Below are 16078 nucleotides of genomic sequence, written 5' to 3' on the forward strand. Positions count from 1 at the left end.
GATAAAGGCCAAATGGCCCATCTAGTCTGCCCATCCGCAGTAACCATTATCTCTTTTTCTCTCTGAGAGATCTACATGCCTATTCCAGGCTCTCTTGAATTCAATAGAAACATAGAAACATGATGGCAGATGGCGAGTGGATGTAGATGATTGGAGGTATCTCTGCTTGGAATAGTCGGTAGAGCGCTTTGAGGTATTAGAATATCTCCTGGGTGCCTGAAACTGAGTTGATTTAGTGGAAGACAAGGTGGTCATACAATTGGTATTGCTTTTAATTTTTTTTGTGATCTTTTCTATACAATCCGTGAACAAATAGTCTTCTACACAGGGTATGTTGGAGAGGTGATTCTGAACGCTAGCGTTTAGATCTGAGATTCTAAGCCATGCTTGCAGTACATGGTAACAGAGATCGACAAAGTGCAAGAGGTGATATCAAATGCATCTAAGGCGGAATGGGCCATGTATTTTCTGGATTCTAGGAGATTGTTCATTAAATATTGGTAAGAACCAGGAGTGGTATTACTTGTTGAAATCTTGTTGCCAGTATCTTGGCGTAGATTTTAGCATCCACATTAATCATGGAAAGCGGTCTGTAACTGGTTACAAACTGGGGATCCTTTCCTGGTTTAGGGATAACTATAATGGTCATTGGGAACTCTCTTCTATTCTTTTCACGTATACTTTCAGCTGAAATTATATGTACTGGCCCTGCTGGATTTGGTTGACATGAGACACTGGTTGTATTGACTTATAAATAATACTATCTTCCCGCTTATTAACTGTGATACGTACAACTAGTCTGTTTCATGTTTAAGTTATCTTTTGTATATATGTATATTTGGATATTTATAATAATTATTTGTATATTTATTTTGAAAAATAAAAATTTAAATTAAAAAAAAAAATTGGTAAGAACAGAGATGTTCAGGTGGTATTTACTGATCATAACGAGACATTTTCTGGACGAGAGATTTCATGTAAAATGTCAAGTAAAAGTTGTAGTTTAAAATTCTGTTAGCCAGCATGGAACCCTGGGACACTCTGCGCCCAAACTTACCAAACATCATGTACTTTCTTCCTGGGGGAGTGCTTTTTTCAAGACTGTTTTTAGAACCAAGGTCTGGTGCTATAACTGAGGCCAGTCAAAGCCTTGGCAAGACTGGATGTGGTAAAGTGTGTCCAATTTGCATGAAGCCACTGGGGCAGAGAGTGGAGAGTCCCAGTTTGTTAATAGAGACTTTTCTATGAGGTTATGTAAAGGAACCTTTATGCAGTCCTTGGGACACTCCTTGTAGCTGAGTGCCTTCATAAGCTCAGACTCCATATTTATTGAAGTGTCTGTCTCATTTGTCTTATGAATTTTGTGAATGAAAGGCTTTCTGGGGTTTCCTTCGGGGGTGTTGAGGAACATTGAAATGAATGTCAAGAATAGTATGATGAACTGTGCTCTCTCGACGATGATAGGCACCTCCTTGAGCTGGATGCTCAATGTCACGGTGTCCAAAAACAATGCCCTAATGGAGTCTTAGGGCGGTGCTTGGGCCGATACTGATGTGTGCTTGGAGGGGGGAAACATATTTATGCTTCTTAGCTTTTTATTTTTGAGGTTCCTCTGATGATGGTAGCATCAACAAAGAGGATGTCTGTGTTGATCAATGTTGGACATTGGCATCTGAGTCTCCAGGCATAGTTGATGTTGAAGTTCAACTGAAAAGTTTCTCAAATTGCAACTTTCTGGCCTTAAGCGACCTCTTCTGCATATGAGAGCAGAGGGTGAAGGAAATATCTCGATGGACAAGACCTAGGCACTGGACATACCAGTTATGCGGATCCTTGCCTGAAAAGATCTTGTGGCATCGAGTGCACCTCTTGAAGCCGCTAGGAGACTTGGACATCAAAGGAGAAACTGCTGATGCAAGGTCAAAGGACTTTATGGTCTGGAGATGTTGAATAGATGGTAAACCAAAAAACAAAACAAAACATAAAAATAGGCTGAAGAGAGTTCAAAGGCTCAAAAATGAAAAACAGTAAACTGTAAATATTTTTTTATTGAAGGAAATAAGGATATAAAAGGAAGGCACAAAAATATCAGAAGTTTGACACTTAAGAGAGATTCTAAAGAATAACTTAAGAGCTCTAAGAAAAATGATGGTCCCATGTGCCGATGTTGGGTGGGAAGGCACCAGCAGCACGCATGCGGTATAAGCGTTCTAAAAGATTTAAAGCGACAGTACACTTTTTTATTGTCCGTGCCAGGTCCGTAGATGATGTCACCAATATGTGAGAATATGCTGCTGGCTTGTCCTCGGATAACATACTAATTTATAAATATAATGAACCAAGAGAAAGAGGTGAGAAATATTTGTCTCTTATTCCAAAAGATCCGATCTTATTCGTTTCTTATAGTGTTTTCTCATCTACACTTATCTAACTTAAAAAGGATATCCAGAAATTGAGGAGCTAAAGAATTTTTACTTGTGCATGTCAAAAATTTTCATCAGTCCTATATTTCTAAAAGTCAACTACACAGTACAGAAAACCCAGATTAAAACCTTGAGGCGAAGGCTATATTATCAGCAAGAGCTCAAGCAATAGAATGAAAAATTATTCACTTTACTAAAATTCTCTCATGTAATAATTTAAAATTATTTTTATATTTTTTAGGCATGGTTTTGACAATGTGTGATCTATTTTATGTATGATTCTGTTTTGAAATTTATGAATATACTTTTGTACAACTACTTTGAACTGACATTTGTTAGGATAAGTATAGAAATTTTTGATAACATAAAAGTGGACTTCTTACACTTGGAATTATGCCTCTAGGTATGATAATTTCCAGTAAGCTGTAAAGATACATTTCTACAGTGATTATGCATGCATTCTTCAACATAAGATATAGAAACTCTGGAACTGTATTTCTAATAAACTGGATAAGTATTTTATACTAACCACAGGCTTTATGGTGCTCGCAAAGAGGTCAACATCAGGATCATTGTCTTTCTGCAACTTGTGACTGAAAAGTAGCTCTTCATCTTGAAAAACTCCAGTGCTCTTTGAATAAGTGCTTTTTTCAAAGGACTGGAAAATACAAAAAGAAAAAGAAAAATCTATATATTTCAGTTTACAAGCTTGTACTCATCCAATTTTACCTGTCAATACCAAGCAACTAAAAGTTGCTAATTAATAAATGAGTCAATCTAATTGCAACAAAAGAGACTCAAGTTTGGGAACAACTCAATGAACTGAATATGGACTCCAGCCTCTCATACATCTGCAACTATGAAAAGGGCTGCAAAATCAAGCTCTTCGCATGGAATTCCTATGGCAGATGAAGAACCAACCAGCTGCTCTGTCCTCGGCATCTGGAAGAGCTTCATGTTAAGTTTCACCCTTCTCTATCTGCTATCTATTTTGTTTAATTTTTTCCTTCACGTCTTTATTTTTTTTTAATTTTCATTTTTTAAAAATTTGATCTCAATTATGCATTTTTTTGAGTTGGTTTTATTTTTACTCTTTTGAAATGTACCTTATAGTTCTACTAGCATTTTAGCCCGTTACATTAATGGGTGCTAGAATATATGTCTGTGTCTTTATTTCTGTCTCTCTCTCCCTCCCTCCCGCTATCTGTCTCTCTCCCTGGCCCCCTTTTTCTTCTGTCTTTCTGTGTCTCTCCCTGCCCCTGTGTCTTTCTTCTTTTCTTTCTATCTATCTGTCTCTCTCCCTGCCTCCTATGCAGCACCATTTCTCTCCCACCACTTCCCAATGCAGCAGCCACAGCAGCATTCCCTCCCCCTCCATGTCCCTCCCCCTGCACCACTTTCTTGTGCAGCAGCAGCGTTTTCCCTACCCCCTCTTTCCCTTCCCGTGGTCTGGCCGGCTCCCTTAGTCCCTTACCGCCCCCCCTTTCCCTTCCCGCGGTCCCGACAAACCTTCCGATTCCAGCAGCGTCTGCAGTACTCTACACACGCTGCTTTGGGGCCTTCTACTGCCCAGCAAATCAGGGCAGTAGAAGGCCCCAAAGCAGCGTGTGTATAGTGCTGCAGACGCTGCTTGAATTGGAAGGTTTCAGGACCCGCAGCCCTTGCCGGACCCGAACGAGCTCTGGGGGGTTTTAAGTCCGTTGGGGGAGGGGAGGAGAGCAGCTCCTCTCCCTTCCAGCTCCGTGCTTCTTGGCTTTATCGTTCAGACAGCAAGAGCTGCCGCGGCCGACAGGACAAGACTTCAAGAACGGCGAAACATAAAAGAAAATACAAAGTATTTAACAAAAAGCTGAAAGCTATAGCACTGAAATGAGGTCTTCTATTAGTCAAATTATAGGGCTCGAGGATTTCTTCCATCCAGATGAGACATTGCCACAAAAGTTGTCAATTGAGATGGTTCAAAGAACACATACTTAACAGTACGGTAACACACAATACATTTACACGGATGTCTCAAATAAAAAGTCACCCCCAAAGATATAACCCAAGGTTTCAAAAGAAGAAATTCATGGCGGCGCTTTTGCATCTCCCGTGCTAAATCTGGAAACATCTGTATTTTTTGACCAAGGAAAATTTTTGTCTATTTTTAAAGAAAAGCTTTAACAACGATGTTTTATCAATTGGTAAGGTCACAGTGATAATCATAGTAGCTGACGATGCTAAGTCCTTCTCAGATGTCTCTAAGATTTCTGAAATATTTAAGGGTTCTTGATCTGAGAATTTTTTTCTTTTTATTGTTGATTATGTCCAATCTCAATCATTTTGAACCAGCATCTCATGACGAGCTAACAAAAATAATTACCATGCTATGACCCTCTGGATCCATCCTCGACCCCTGCCTGCCAAATCTCCTGGCGGCCACAAAGGACACCTTCATTGAATCGATCCTACCTCTAATAAATTTTTCTCTGCAATCAGGAGTGGTAAAGCAAAGCTGGAAATCAACAATTGACAGGCCACTCTTTAAAAAACAACAACCTGGTTTCAAACGAACCCAGCAACTACAGACCAGTCTCCAACCTTCCCTTCATCTCCAAAATCCTTGAAAAGGCTGTACTATCCCTACTTTAAGCCTTCATCAACAGATGGAATACCCTCTTCCTCCTACCAATCTGGCTTCAGAAAATTCCATAGCATGGAAATAGCCCTAGTGGACATTATCAATGACTGCTGGAACATACCAGACAAAGGAAATGATGAATTTTTTTTTTTAATTTTATAAATTGTATTTCTACCCTTTACCTATTTGTTCCAGTTTGTATTAATAGAACAAAATGATTAGTCTGTATAACTATGTCTTATTTGTATTTGTCATCCCTGGCTTTTATTGTATATTAGAATTATGTAATACGCATTGAAATACTGGATATTGCGTACAATCAAAATTTATTAAACTTGAAACTTGATTACTGGTCCTTCTATATCTCAGTGCTGCCTCCAAAACCATCTATCACCCCCTGCCTCCTTGCCAGACTCACAAATATTGGAATCGGCAATCAAGCGCTCTGGTGGTTCTCGTCATTCTTGACCCATAGGACCCAAAGCATCCTAAGATCTACCGGGACATATAGGGAAAAATGCTTGAGTACCTGAATAAATTCATGTAAATAGTTCTGCGCTCCCCTGGAAGAATGGTATTGAAAACTGAATGAATAGAAGAAATAAATAATATACTATTGGCCTGATTCTATAAACAGCACCCGAATCGGTAGGTGCTGTGGAAAATGGCACCCAACACATGCCATTCTAGATTAGGCGCCACTTTATAGAATCGTAGTGCTAGGTGTCTCTAACATGGGTACCAGTATATTAGGGCAGCGTTTTCTTGTCCTAAAATACCAGTGCCTAACTCTTTCCACATCCAAACTCCATTCTTAACCCTACCTACTTTTCAGGTAGGGACAGGTAGGAGCCTTGGTGTAAGCGTCTACATGAAAATTAATTTTAAAATTAATTTTTTAAAATAGCGCTGTTCAATTAACAGTACCAATTAAACCAATTAAAAAATTAAGTTAGGCGCCTAGATCAGCTAGGCATGCCAATTTAGGTGCCTCATGGCAGACACTTTTTAATAAAATCAGGGCTTATGTGAACCCATATCAACATTTACATATATATTCACTATATATGTGAAAACCTTATTTACAGAATTACTCCCATGGTGTCCAGTGTTCACTGCACTGTGACATAGGAACATGGATTTGATATACTACCTTCATATAGTACAACCTTAGCAGTTTACATATATTATATTTAGGTACTATCTCTGTCACCAGTGGGCTCACAAACTAAGTTTGTACCAGGGACAGTACAGAGTTAAGTGGGTAATGCAGGGTAACAATGGGATAGCACTAGGCGAACTGTGTCCTCCAGGCTACCAGGCCCTAGCCTGCTCACGCACCACAGGGAGAGGAGACGGAGTGGCCACCATCACCAAGACCGCCGCAAACACCAAAACTGATAAATACTATCAACGCTCCCACCCTAGAAGCTCTTGCATTCACCATGGGCCACAAACACAAAATTGCTTTCATTCTACTCTACAGAGCCCCACACTCCCCAGCAGAAGCCCTAGAGTCCCTCCTCAAATTCATCACCGAGCTATCCATCTCACACAAACATGTGACTATCCTGGAAGACTTCAACTTCCCAGACTATCTCAACACCTCAGGAATGAATGACAGCTTCCTCTCCTCCCTCACCTACCTGGGATTCCACCAAGCTGTAGCCACTCCCACACACTCAGCAGGCAACACTTTAGACTTAATCTTCACCCATGGGGACCTGACTGCAGAGCCTCAACAAACAATCTGCACCACTACACCTGTCCCATGGTCAGACCACCACCTCATTGAGTTCCAACTCCCAAATGAAACTATCCCAGCCCTGCTGAAAGGCCCTATCCCACCCATCCAACGTCGAATCCCCAGTCATGGTCGCAGGCATTCGCAATCTAAACAAAACCTGCACCCAACACCCACACTCCATTGACCTAGCAAGCACTCCAACCTCCAGTCCCTCTATAACAGCCCTGCTCAAACAAAAACAACACGAATAACCACAAACAACACCAGTGACCTCCGATCCATAAAGAGATCACTGAGGAAAGCGGAAAGAACCTGGATCAAACACCCAAATTCAGAATCCAAAACTCATTGGGAAACACAGTCACTACCTACAAATCCGCCATCCTAGAAGCAAAGAAAGCCTACTACTCTCACATCCTAAAGAAAGTCCCAGCTAGGTCCAATCAACTGTTCGCCCTTACAAACCAACTCTTCACCAATGCCCAAGGCAAAAAAACAAAACAATCCAACTGAACTTGATAGTGAGCTCTCTTGGATTTCTTCCAGTCCAAGGTACAAATCATCCGCAATAATCTTGCCACCATCACCAGCATGAACCCCCCCCCCAGCATACCCCCAACCTAACCCCAATACTTCATCCTCTACCACCCTATCCCAATTTCACATGGCCACCCATGCTGAAGTTTTCGAAACCCTGAGAGAACTCAAGCCCTCCAGCACCATCTTCAACCTCTGCCCATCCAGCCTCCTACTATCCACAGAAGACGCCATGGCAGAATCTATCCTTCCCATCATTAACTCCTCCCTCTCCACGGGGACAGTACCACTCAGCTGGAAGTTGGCTAATATCAAACTCACACTCAGGAAACCCACCCTCGATCCTAATGAACCCAGCAACTACAGACCAGTCTCCAAACCTCCCATTTGTCTCCAAACTCCTAGAACAAATAATGCTCTGCCGCTTACATCCTTTCATAGAAGAACAAGCGGCCCCGTCTCCCGCATAATCTGGCTTCTGAAAAGGCCACAGCACAGAGTCAGTACTCCTGGATATCATGGATGACAGTTGGTCAATACTCGACAAAGGCAGCGATGCCCTACTGGTCCTCCTTGACCTCAGCGCTGCCTTTAACACTGTCGACCATCACCTCCTCTTATCCAGACTCTTTGACCTCGAAATCAAGGACTCAGCCCTCCAATGGTTCACCTCCTTCCTTCACCAAAGAACCCAAACAGTCCTACTAGAGCCGACCAAATCTGACCCCAAACCTATCAAATACAGTGTTACCCAAGGCGCCCTTCTATCCCCCTCCTTTTTAACCACTACATCAGACCTGTCCTAGATATAGCCCAAAAGTACATCTTACGCCGATGACATCCAGCTGCTCCTCCCAATAGGCGAAAACCAGTCATCCCAAATTGGTAACCTCTAACTCTGCCTCTCCGACATGAAAACCTGGATGTCAAACAACAAACTACAACTGAACGCCTCCAAAACCAAACTCTTATGGATTAGGGAAAAAAGTACCAAATACACATGCCCAACTATATCATGGGACTCCACCTCACTAACAGCAGCAGAACAGGTACGCAGCTTAGGAGTAACATTAGATGGCCATCTGTCCCTGTCCACCCACATATCTCAAATAGCCTCCACCTCCTTCTACTACCTCCGCCAACTGAGAAGAATCAAACCTTACATCTCTAAACCTGATCTAGCCCAACTCCTCTATGCCTATGTTCTCTCCAGGATGGATTACTGTAACTCCCTATTTAATGGAATGGCCAAAAAAGATCTCAAACGCCTCCAGCGCGTACAAAACGCATCAATCCGTCTCCTATACAACCTCAACTACCATGACCCTATCTCCCCAGCCCTCTGCGCAGAGCACTGGCTCCCGATCAACCAATGCTGTGTTTTCAAGGCCTTGGTGATAGCACATAAAAGAATCTACGCCACCACCCAAGCATACATAGGATCCAAGCTAACCCGGTACACCCCCACCCACCTCCTATGTACCCCCCCCCAAGAAGGTCTCTCCTGTCAAAAACTGCCCGCAAACGCTCCTACAGCCACTTCATCCCACATCTCTGGAACTAAATCCCCCCACAAATCAGACTACAGAACTCTCTGATGACCTTCCAGAAAGCAGTAAAGACCCTCCTCTTTAACTGAAATTCTAACTGCAAACTACCCCTTGACCCCCTTATATTCCCCCTCCTTTCTGCACTCTCCTGTACTTAAGTTGCTGTATAGTCTTGTACTGTCCAAAATGTTTTCCATTATGAATGTTGACTTGTAACCCATTCTGAATTACTGGGAGGATGGGAAAGAAAATCAAAATAAATAAATAAATTAATTAATTGACTTGCCCAGGGTCACAAGGAGCCACAGTGGACATCAAACCCAGTTCCCAAGGTTCTCAGGCCACTGCACTAACCATTAGGCAACTTCTCAGTCAGTTCATCAGCATTGTTTTTCTTAAGCAACAGACTCCTGCATCAGAAAGTTATCTGACTGGATCACCCAGAAGAGATCAGATAATTTGTGATAAAGTTATGGTGGTATTCTGTTAGTCCACTTTAAAGATTACCAATGATATCAGTCATGGTACATGAGCTTGTCATACCTCTGGGGCTTGTGTGAATCTGTGAAGCTGAAAGCTATGCCACCAGTAGTTTCACTACCAGCAGGGCCTCCCAAGGTGGGCAGGTTTCAGCGGAGATGTCAGACTAACGATGTAATACCCATCTGGGTAGCAGCAGTTGGGCAGTGTTGGAGGCAGAGGATTGTATTTAATGCGACAAAGGTGACAACATCGAATTTAAACTGCACAGAAAAAAGACCCGGCAATCTACTTCTGTATTCTGCCATGAACACGAGTCGATGGCATCTAACAATGGTGGTGTTCTGTTAGTCCACTTTAAAAATTAAATGATAGAAAATCAAAACAAACAGAATATACAGTACTTTAACAACTAGACAAACATAATATATGTTTTCACTAGCTTTTGGAGTTTAAACACCTTCTTCCTAAGGTCAGGATTAGTATCTGTAAGAGATTGATGAGAGACTGATGTCAAAATGTGGTGTTTACCCCATGCTCTACTTTGACACTTCAGTCCTGGTCAAAAGATCATGACATTAAAATCTGTTAACCTTCACATATAGCTCTTTATAACATTTTAAAATTTGCATACCTTTCCTTCTTTCTGTGGATTCCTAGTGCTCAGTTGATCTTTAGTAATCTCATCCTCCTCCTCCTCAAAGAGGCTCAGAATATTTTTTGTCTTGCCCTTCATCTCCTTATATAATGGTGGTGAAACTGTAAACAAATCTTTACTCCTAATATCTTCCTGCCCTATGATCTGTATAAAACAAACACCAAAATCAACAACTTTAAAAAAAAAAGTTAATATAAAAAACATGTACAATTTAAACAGCAGCAGCTTAAGAATCAAGATAACCTGGTAATAGTAGTTATGGGTTTGGTAATAATGTCCAGGATCTTACAAATGAATAAAAGAAAATAACATAACGGATCAATAAATAACTTGACCAAAAGAGAAGTAGATCACTAGAAAATAAGAACACGAAAAAAATACAATATTGGAATAGTGATAAAAGCAATAGAAAAGGCACAGATGGAGTATACATATCAGTTCTTCTAATATCACTTAAAAGGTAAAATTATGAGCCCAGATTGCACTTATATATTAGCACCTATTTTCCTTTGCAGAATACTAGCTGGGTACATATGCATCTATAACTTAGGTAGAAGAACTTATGCCAACTACAGAACTGGTAAAAATGCTTCCAATAAACGCTAGAGAAAGCACAGTTACTTAACAGGTGTTATCCAAAAACAGCACGCAGATATTCTCACATGTAGGTGACGTCAACCATGGAGCCCAGTACGGACAGTGCTAAAAGTGTACTGGCACTTTAAGTTTTGCGAAGCTTCGAGACTATCCACACTGCACAGCCGAGCTCGAGGCCTATCCCGCAGGATCCATGGGGCCAAAGAGTTGGAGAATCTTGGCCACCCTCCGACGAAGAGCCCGCGGTTGCAAAGTCACACAACGTGGACACGACTCAGCGCGGTGCTCCGCACTCAGGCACTCCACACACCAACGATGAGGATTGGTGATAGAGATAACCCGGTTGCACTTAGTACAATTTTTAAACCCGGAACGAGGCTGGGACATAAGAAAAAAGACGGCCGCGGTCAAAAATATAAGAACGGAAAAAAAGAAAAATAAAGACGCGGGCACAGCAACTTAACTGAAATAAACCAAATAAGCCGCGGTGAAAGAGGGACAACGAGATCACGTGAAGCAAGGGAGCAGTGCTTCTGGCTCCGCAGAAAACATAGAACTGAGGCCATGCTGAGGAGACGCATACCCAAGGTCGGGCGGAAGGGGCATGCGCGGGCCAATCGCAAGCTTGAAGATCTTCAAGCAAGTCTGCTTGCGAAAACATCCGCTAGGGGGCTCCGTCGGTGACATCACCCACATGTTGAGAATATGCTGCCTGCTTGTCCTGGGATAAAGAGAGATTGTTCACCCTCTCTGAGGTGAAGAGAACCAGAGGGCACTCGCTAAAGTTAAAAAGTAAGAAAGTTTTTCTTCACCCAGAAAGTGGTAGAAACCTGGAACACTCTTCCAGAGGCTGTTATAGGGGAAAGCACACTTCAGGGATTCAAGAAAAGTTTGGATAAGTTCCAGCTGGAACAGAACATACGCAGATAAGGCTAGACTCAAATAGGGCACTGGTCTTTGACCTAATGGCCGCCATGTGAGTGGACTGCTGGGCACGATGGACCACTGGTCTGACCCAGCAGCAGCAAATCTTATGTTCTTATTACATAATACATTGCTACCCGATTTTCTGTATGGACAAGGACTTGGTTGGAGAGGCGTTCCTGAAACGTTTTGAGTGCATAGCATATCGCTTGAAGCTCTAACAGATTGATGTGGGCAGACTTGTCCCAATGAGACCACATACCTTGAGACCATAGACCAGCCAGGCATACATGGAGGCATCCGTGGTTAGTACCTTCCGATGAGGAGGAATGTGAAATAGGAGACCTATGGAGAGATTCGTTGAGAATTCATCACCACCAGAGAGACTGACGGAGAGGTGAAGTGACTCTGATTTGTTGAGACAAGGGATGTGTTGCTTGAGACCATTGAGACGCCTGCGTCCACTGAGTGGTTCATAGACAGAGTTATGCAAAGGGGATGATGTGCACTGTGGATGCCATATGACTACGAGACTCATCATTTGCCTTGTGGAAAATAGGATATATGACTGGAGAGAAGCAACAAGGTATCTTGTCTTTGTTGGGGTAAGAAAGCCCTCTGAAGTTTGGTATTGAGGAGGGCTCCTATGAATTCCAAGACTTGGGAAGTTTGGAGATGAGATTTGGGGAAGTAGACTTCGAAGCCCAAAAGCTGAAGAAAAAGAATTGCCTGTTGTGTTGCAGTGTTTCATCAGTCAATCATTTAGATATGGAAAGACCTGGAACCTGTGTGTTCATAGAGTTGATGCCACTACTACAAGGCACTTAGTGAACACTCTTGGAGAGGAAGCCAGACCAAATGGCAGAATCTTGTATTGAAAATATTGGTGAGCAATCCAGAAACAAAGAAACTTTCTGTGACCAAGATGGATGGATACGTGAGTGTAGGTCTCTTTGAGATCTAGAGAGCAAAGACAATCGTTTTGCTCTAGAAGAGGATAAAGACCTGCCAGCGGAATTCAGGATACCCAGGAGTGTGATCTTGAGGCCCAGCGGAAGACCCCGGCTCCAGAAGCAACGGATCAGCACCCCCCAAGAAGCGCACAGTGGTTGTCATTGAGGACTCTCTGCTGCAGGGCACCGAGGGACCAGTATGTAGACTGGATCTACAATCAAGAGAGGTTTGCTGTCTGCCAGGAGCCAGGATCTGGGATGTGACACCTGCTTAGGAAGACTGATCAAGCCCCAAGACCACTACCCGATGCTCCTCATCCATGTTAGGATGAACGACACTGCCAGGAACACCCCGGAGAAGATACCTGAAGACTTTAAAGCCCTGGGTAAGAAGCTGAAGCAGATGGAGGCGCAGGTGGTCTTCTCCTCCATCCTTCCAGTAAGAGACAAGGGGAGAGCTAGGGAAGAACGTATCCAGAGGACAAACGAGTGGCTATGCGGATGGTGCAAAGAGATGAACTTCGGCTTTCTGGACCACGGAGAGGCACTTCAAGGACTGCAGGAATCAGACGGGCTACACCTGACCAGAAGAGGGAAGAACGTCTTTGGACGACGTCTGGCTCGCCTGCTCCGGAGGGCTTTAAACTAGATAAGCTGAGGGAGGGGACCAACTCTCATCCTGGTAGGGTAAATAACCACCTATGAAACTGTGGATCATTGGGTCTCCTCATTTTTCTTTGTTGTGCTGCACTAGGGTAAATAACCACTCCATCTTTGAGTATGAGGTAAGTATTTGCGTCAAAGACAATATTGAGGGGGACAAACTAACTCGAACGGGAAAATCTCCATGCAGACCAGACAAACATAGAGAATGGATGGCTATGTATGTTAATGCACGTAGTTTGATCCTGGGGCAGCAAAGCATCCCCATACCATCACCACCAAATCTATTAGTATGTTGTTCTTACTGGAACACTTTACTTTGGATAAAATGGAACCTATGTTGTCTAAAAAGTTCCTCTTTTGACTCATCTGTCCATAGAACATTATCCCAAAAGGCTTGGGGATCATTCAAGTATGTTTTTACAGCAGTTTCCATCTTGCTATTCTCCCACGAATCCTGTTTGCTCAGTCTCTTTCTTATTGTGGCGTCATGAACACTGACCTTAGCTGAGGCTAGAAAGGCCTGCAATTCTTTTAGAAGGAGGAAGAGAGCATTGCAGGTTTTGCTCTCTGAAAAGCCCCTGCACCTGGAGCAATTTGGCGACCCCCATCCTGGGATACTTCCAAGGGTGGTTCCTGCCTCAGTCAAGAGTCTTGATGAAACTGGTGCACTTCCTTCTACAAACCACAGCTTTGAAGGGGTGATGTTGAGCCCTGAGGACCACATAGCTCTCTCATGACCTAGAACTGGTGACCTTAGCAGCTGGAGCCACACCAGGGTTAAGAGATGTCTCCTTTGCTGCCCCTAGAGAAGGAGACTTCTGCTTTGGCAACTTCTCTCCTTCAACATGCAGAATTGGAGTCAGGAACCATTGTGAGTTCCTCAGTGGAGGTGGTGAGTATGGGGAAGGATTTACCCAGCATTTCAGGACAGCTAGTGGTAGTGATGCTTAAGGACTCTGGGATGATATGCAGACTCTAAATAACTCCTTTGTTTCTGTGGTTCGAAAGAAGGTGGGTGACATTTCAAGTATTTCAGTTACAGTATCTCATACTCAAGTGCTAGATGAACAAGCTACTATAAGTTCAGGAGGTAGAACAAACTGATTCATGAACAGAAAAGTGTAATGATTAGAGATCTCGTTATGTCCATTGGAAGACTGATAGATAATTACATTCTCAGCACCAAAAGCAAGAAATTCAATACTGAAGGAGCTGCAGCTGGTTGACACATGCTGCTTTGCACTTCTCTCATGTTTACCACATCTGCTATTCACCTTTAGTATTCTTAATTGAAGACTGCAAAGCCAAACATGTGATTACACACAGCCAGTTGACTACCTTTCCTCATAGATTCTTCAAGAGCACCGAAGGCCTGATGTGGAATTTCCAGATGCTAAACCCCATGTGCAGCTAGAGAATGGTGAGAAGTTTGTAAAGCTACCAGCTCTCATAGCAATGTGCCAAACATTTTTGCCCAAGTTTCTATACTATGATCAGTAAGTTCTCACCCACATGCTATGCTAGGTTTCCACAATCTTACAAACATTAGGCTGAACATCAATAACCATACTCCAAACAATTTCTAACTTAGTCTTAATTGAGCAAGCAACAACCCTGAGACAACATAAAGCATGAAAACTCTACATCAGCATAAAACTATTTACTGCAAAATTCAATTAGTACATTAAAACGTTTTTCTTAGCACTTTACATCCACTGCCACAAACCTAATTAAGAAAAGAAGAACGTGGAAATATTTGAAAACTATTTCAGAAATATTAAAAAAAAAAATCAATTTTAAATTTGATAATTCTGAACCATAGTGAATCTAAATGTAAGATGATCTCCTTTAGTTAAGCTGCTTCAAATCCTAGTGGAAGAGGCAGGTTATAAAACCTTGGAATAGAATAGAAAACATGCTTAGGTGAAATCAAAGGATTTTTGTCAACCCAAGACTGATGGGCCATCAGTCTTACTTCATGGCCAGCAAAACTTGCTACAGTAGCAAAAGCCAACTTCCCCTCTCCCTGGACCAAAGTACACATCTACTGCAATCAAGACTAACTTACTGAAATGGGTGAAGGATCTGGCCCCCAATCCTTCTGTTGCAGAATTGAGCATTATGATTTTAGTGACAGGGGTATCCCAAGCATTATTTTAATACAATGAAATATGCCAAATAATGAAGCAAAATATGGGATGTTTCTTTATGTTTGTAAATCTGTCCTCACCTTTCCCTTTTGTTCAGGCATATTAGTTCCACAGAACACCCCACCAGTTCCACCATCATATCCCTCTTCAGAACTTGCTTCTTTTACTGCTGTCGTTTCAGATTTCTCATACTGAAACTGTTTTTCCTTTTTTTCATCTAACAATGCCGGAGCCACTTGATCCTATAAAATGTAATATGCAAACACTTGAAAAATATTCATATTCAGAAAAAAGAAAACTAATAATTTAGCAAGAACTTTTTAGAAAACAATTTTCAAAGAAATTTGTCAGGGTGAATAAAAATTTACCTGAGTAAGTTCCTATCCTTGCCCAACCCGAGGCTGAAAACTGTCCTTTGCCAAAGTAGCTAAAGGAATTATTGCACATACTTTCTGCTGCAGTTAAAAGAATCAGGGCTGGTATAAGCAAAGTGTGTACTTTGAATTTTGTTTGGAAACCCCCAAGTATACTTTCCATCTGCTATACAGTTTGAACTACATTATCAGAGCAAAGAAACATTGAGAGTTCCATTAGAAAAGCTTTTAGGACTGGTGAATCTCCAGGCTAATTACTCTCTCCGAAACGTCGGAAGTGATCAGTGGAGTGCCGCAGGGCTCTGTCTTGGGTCTGATCCTATTTAATATCTTTGTAAGGGACCTGGCTCAGGGGCTTCGAGGTAAAATTACATTATTCGCCGATGACGCCAAACTATG

At 42.2% G+C, this 16078-nt stretch overlaps 1 protein-coding gene across 6 annotated transcripts in view; it reads right to left on the reverse strand.

The window, feature by feature from the left end:
* The window catches only part of LOC117359122 (WASH complex subunit 2A-like), a 151786-nt gene that overhangs the window by 54120 nt on the left and 81588 nt on the right, over positions 1–16078 (reverse strand). For all 6 annotated transcript variants that reach the window (XM_033941320.1, XM_033941319.1, XM_033941315.1 and 3 more), the window contains exons 21-23: positions 15386–15547; positions 9992–10159; positions 2953–3081 (exon numbers count right to left, since the gene is read on the reverse strand). In XM_033941320.1, the coding sequence (XP_033797211.1) occupies positions 2953–3081; positions 9992–10159; positions 15386–15547 (459 nt within the window). The remainder of the gene's footprint in view (positions 1–2952; positions 3082–9991; positions 10160–15385; positions 15548–16078) is intronic.

The sequence above is a fragment of the Geotrypetes seraphini genome, chromosome 4 (assembly GCF_902459505.1).
Source record: "Geotrypetes seraphini chromosome 4, aGeoSer1.1, whole genome shotgun sequence".
Classification (NCBI taxonomy): Eukaryota; Metazoa; Chordata; class Amphibia; order Gymnophiona; family Dermophiidae; genus Geotrypetes; species Geotrypetes seraphini.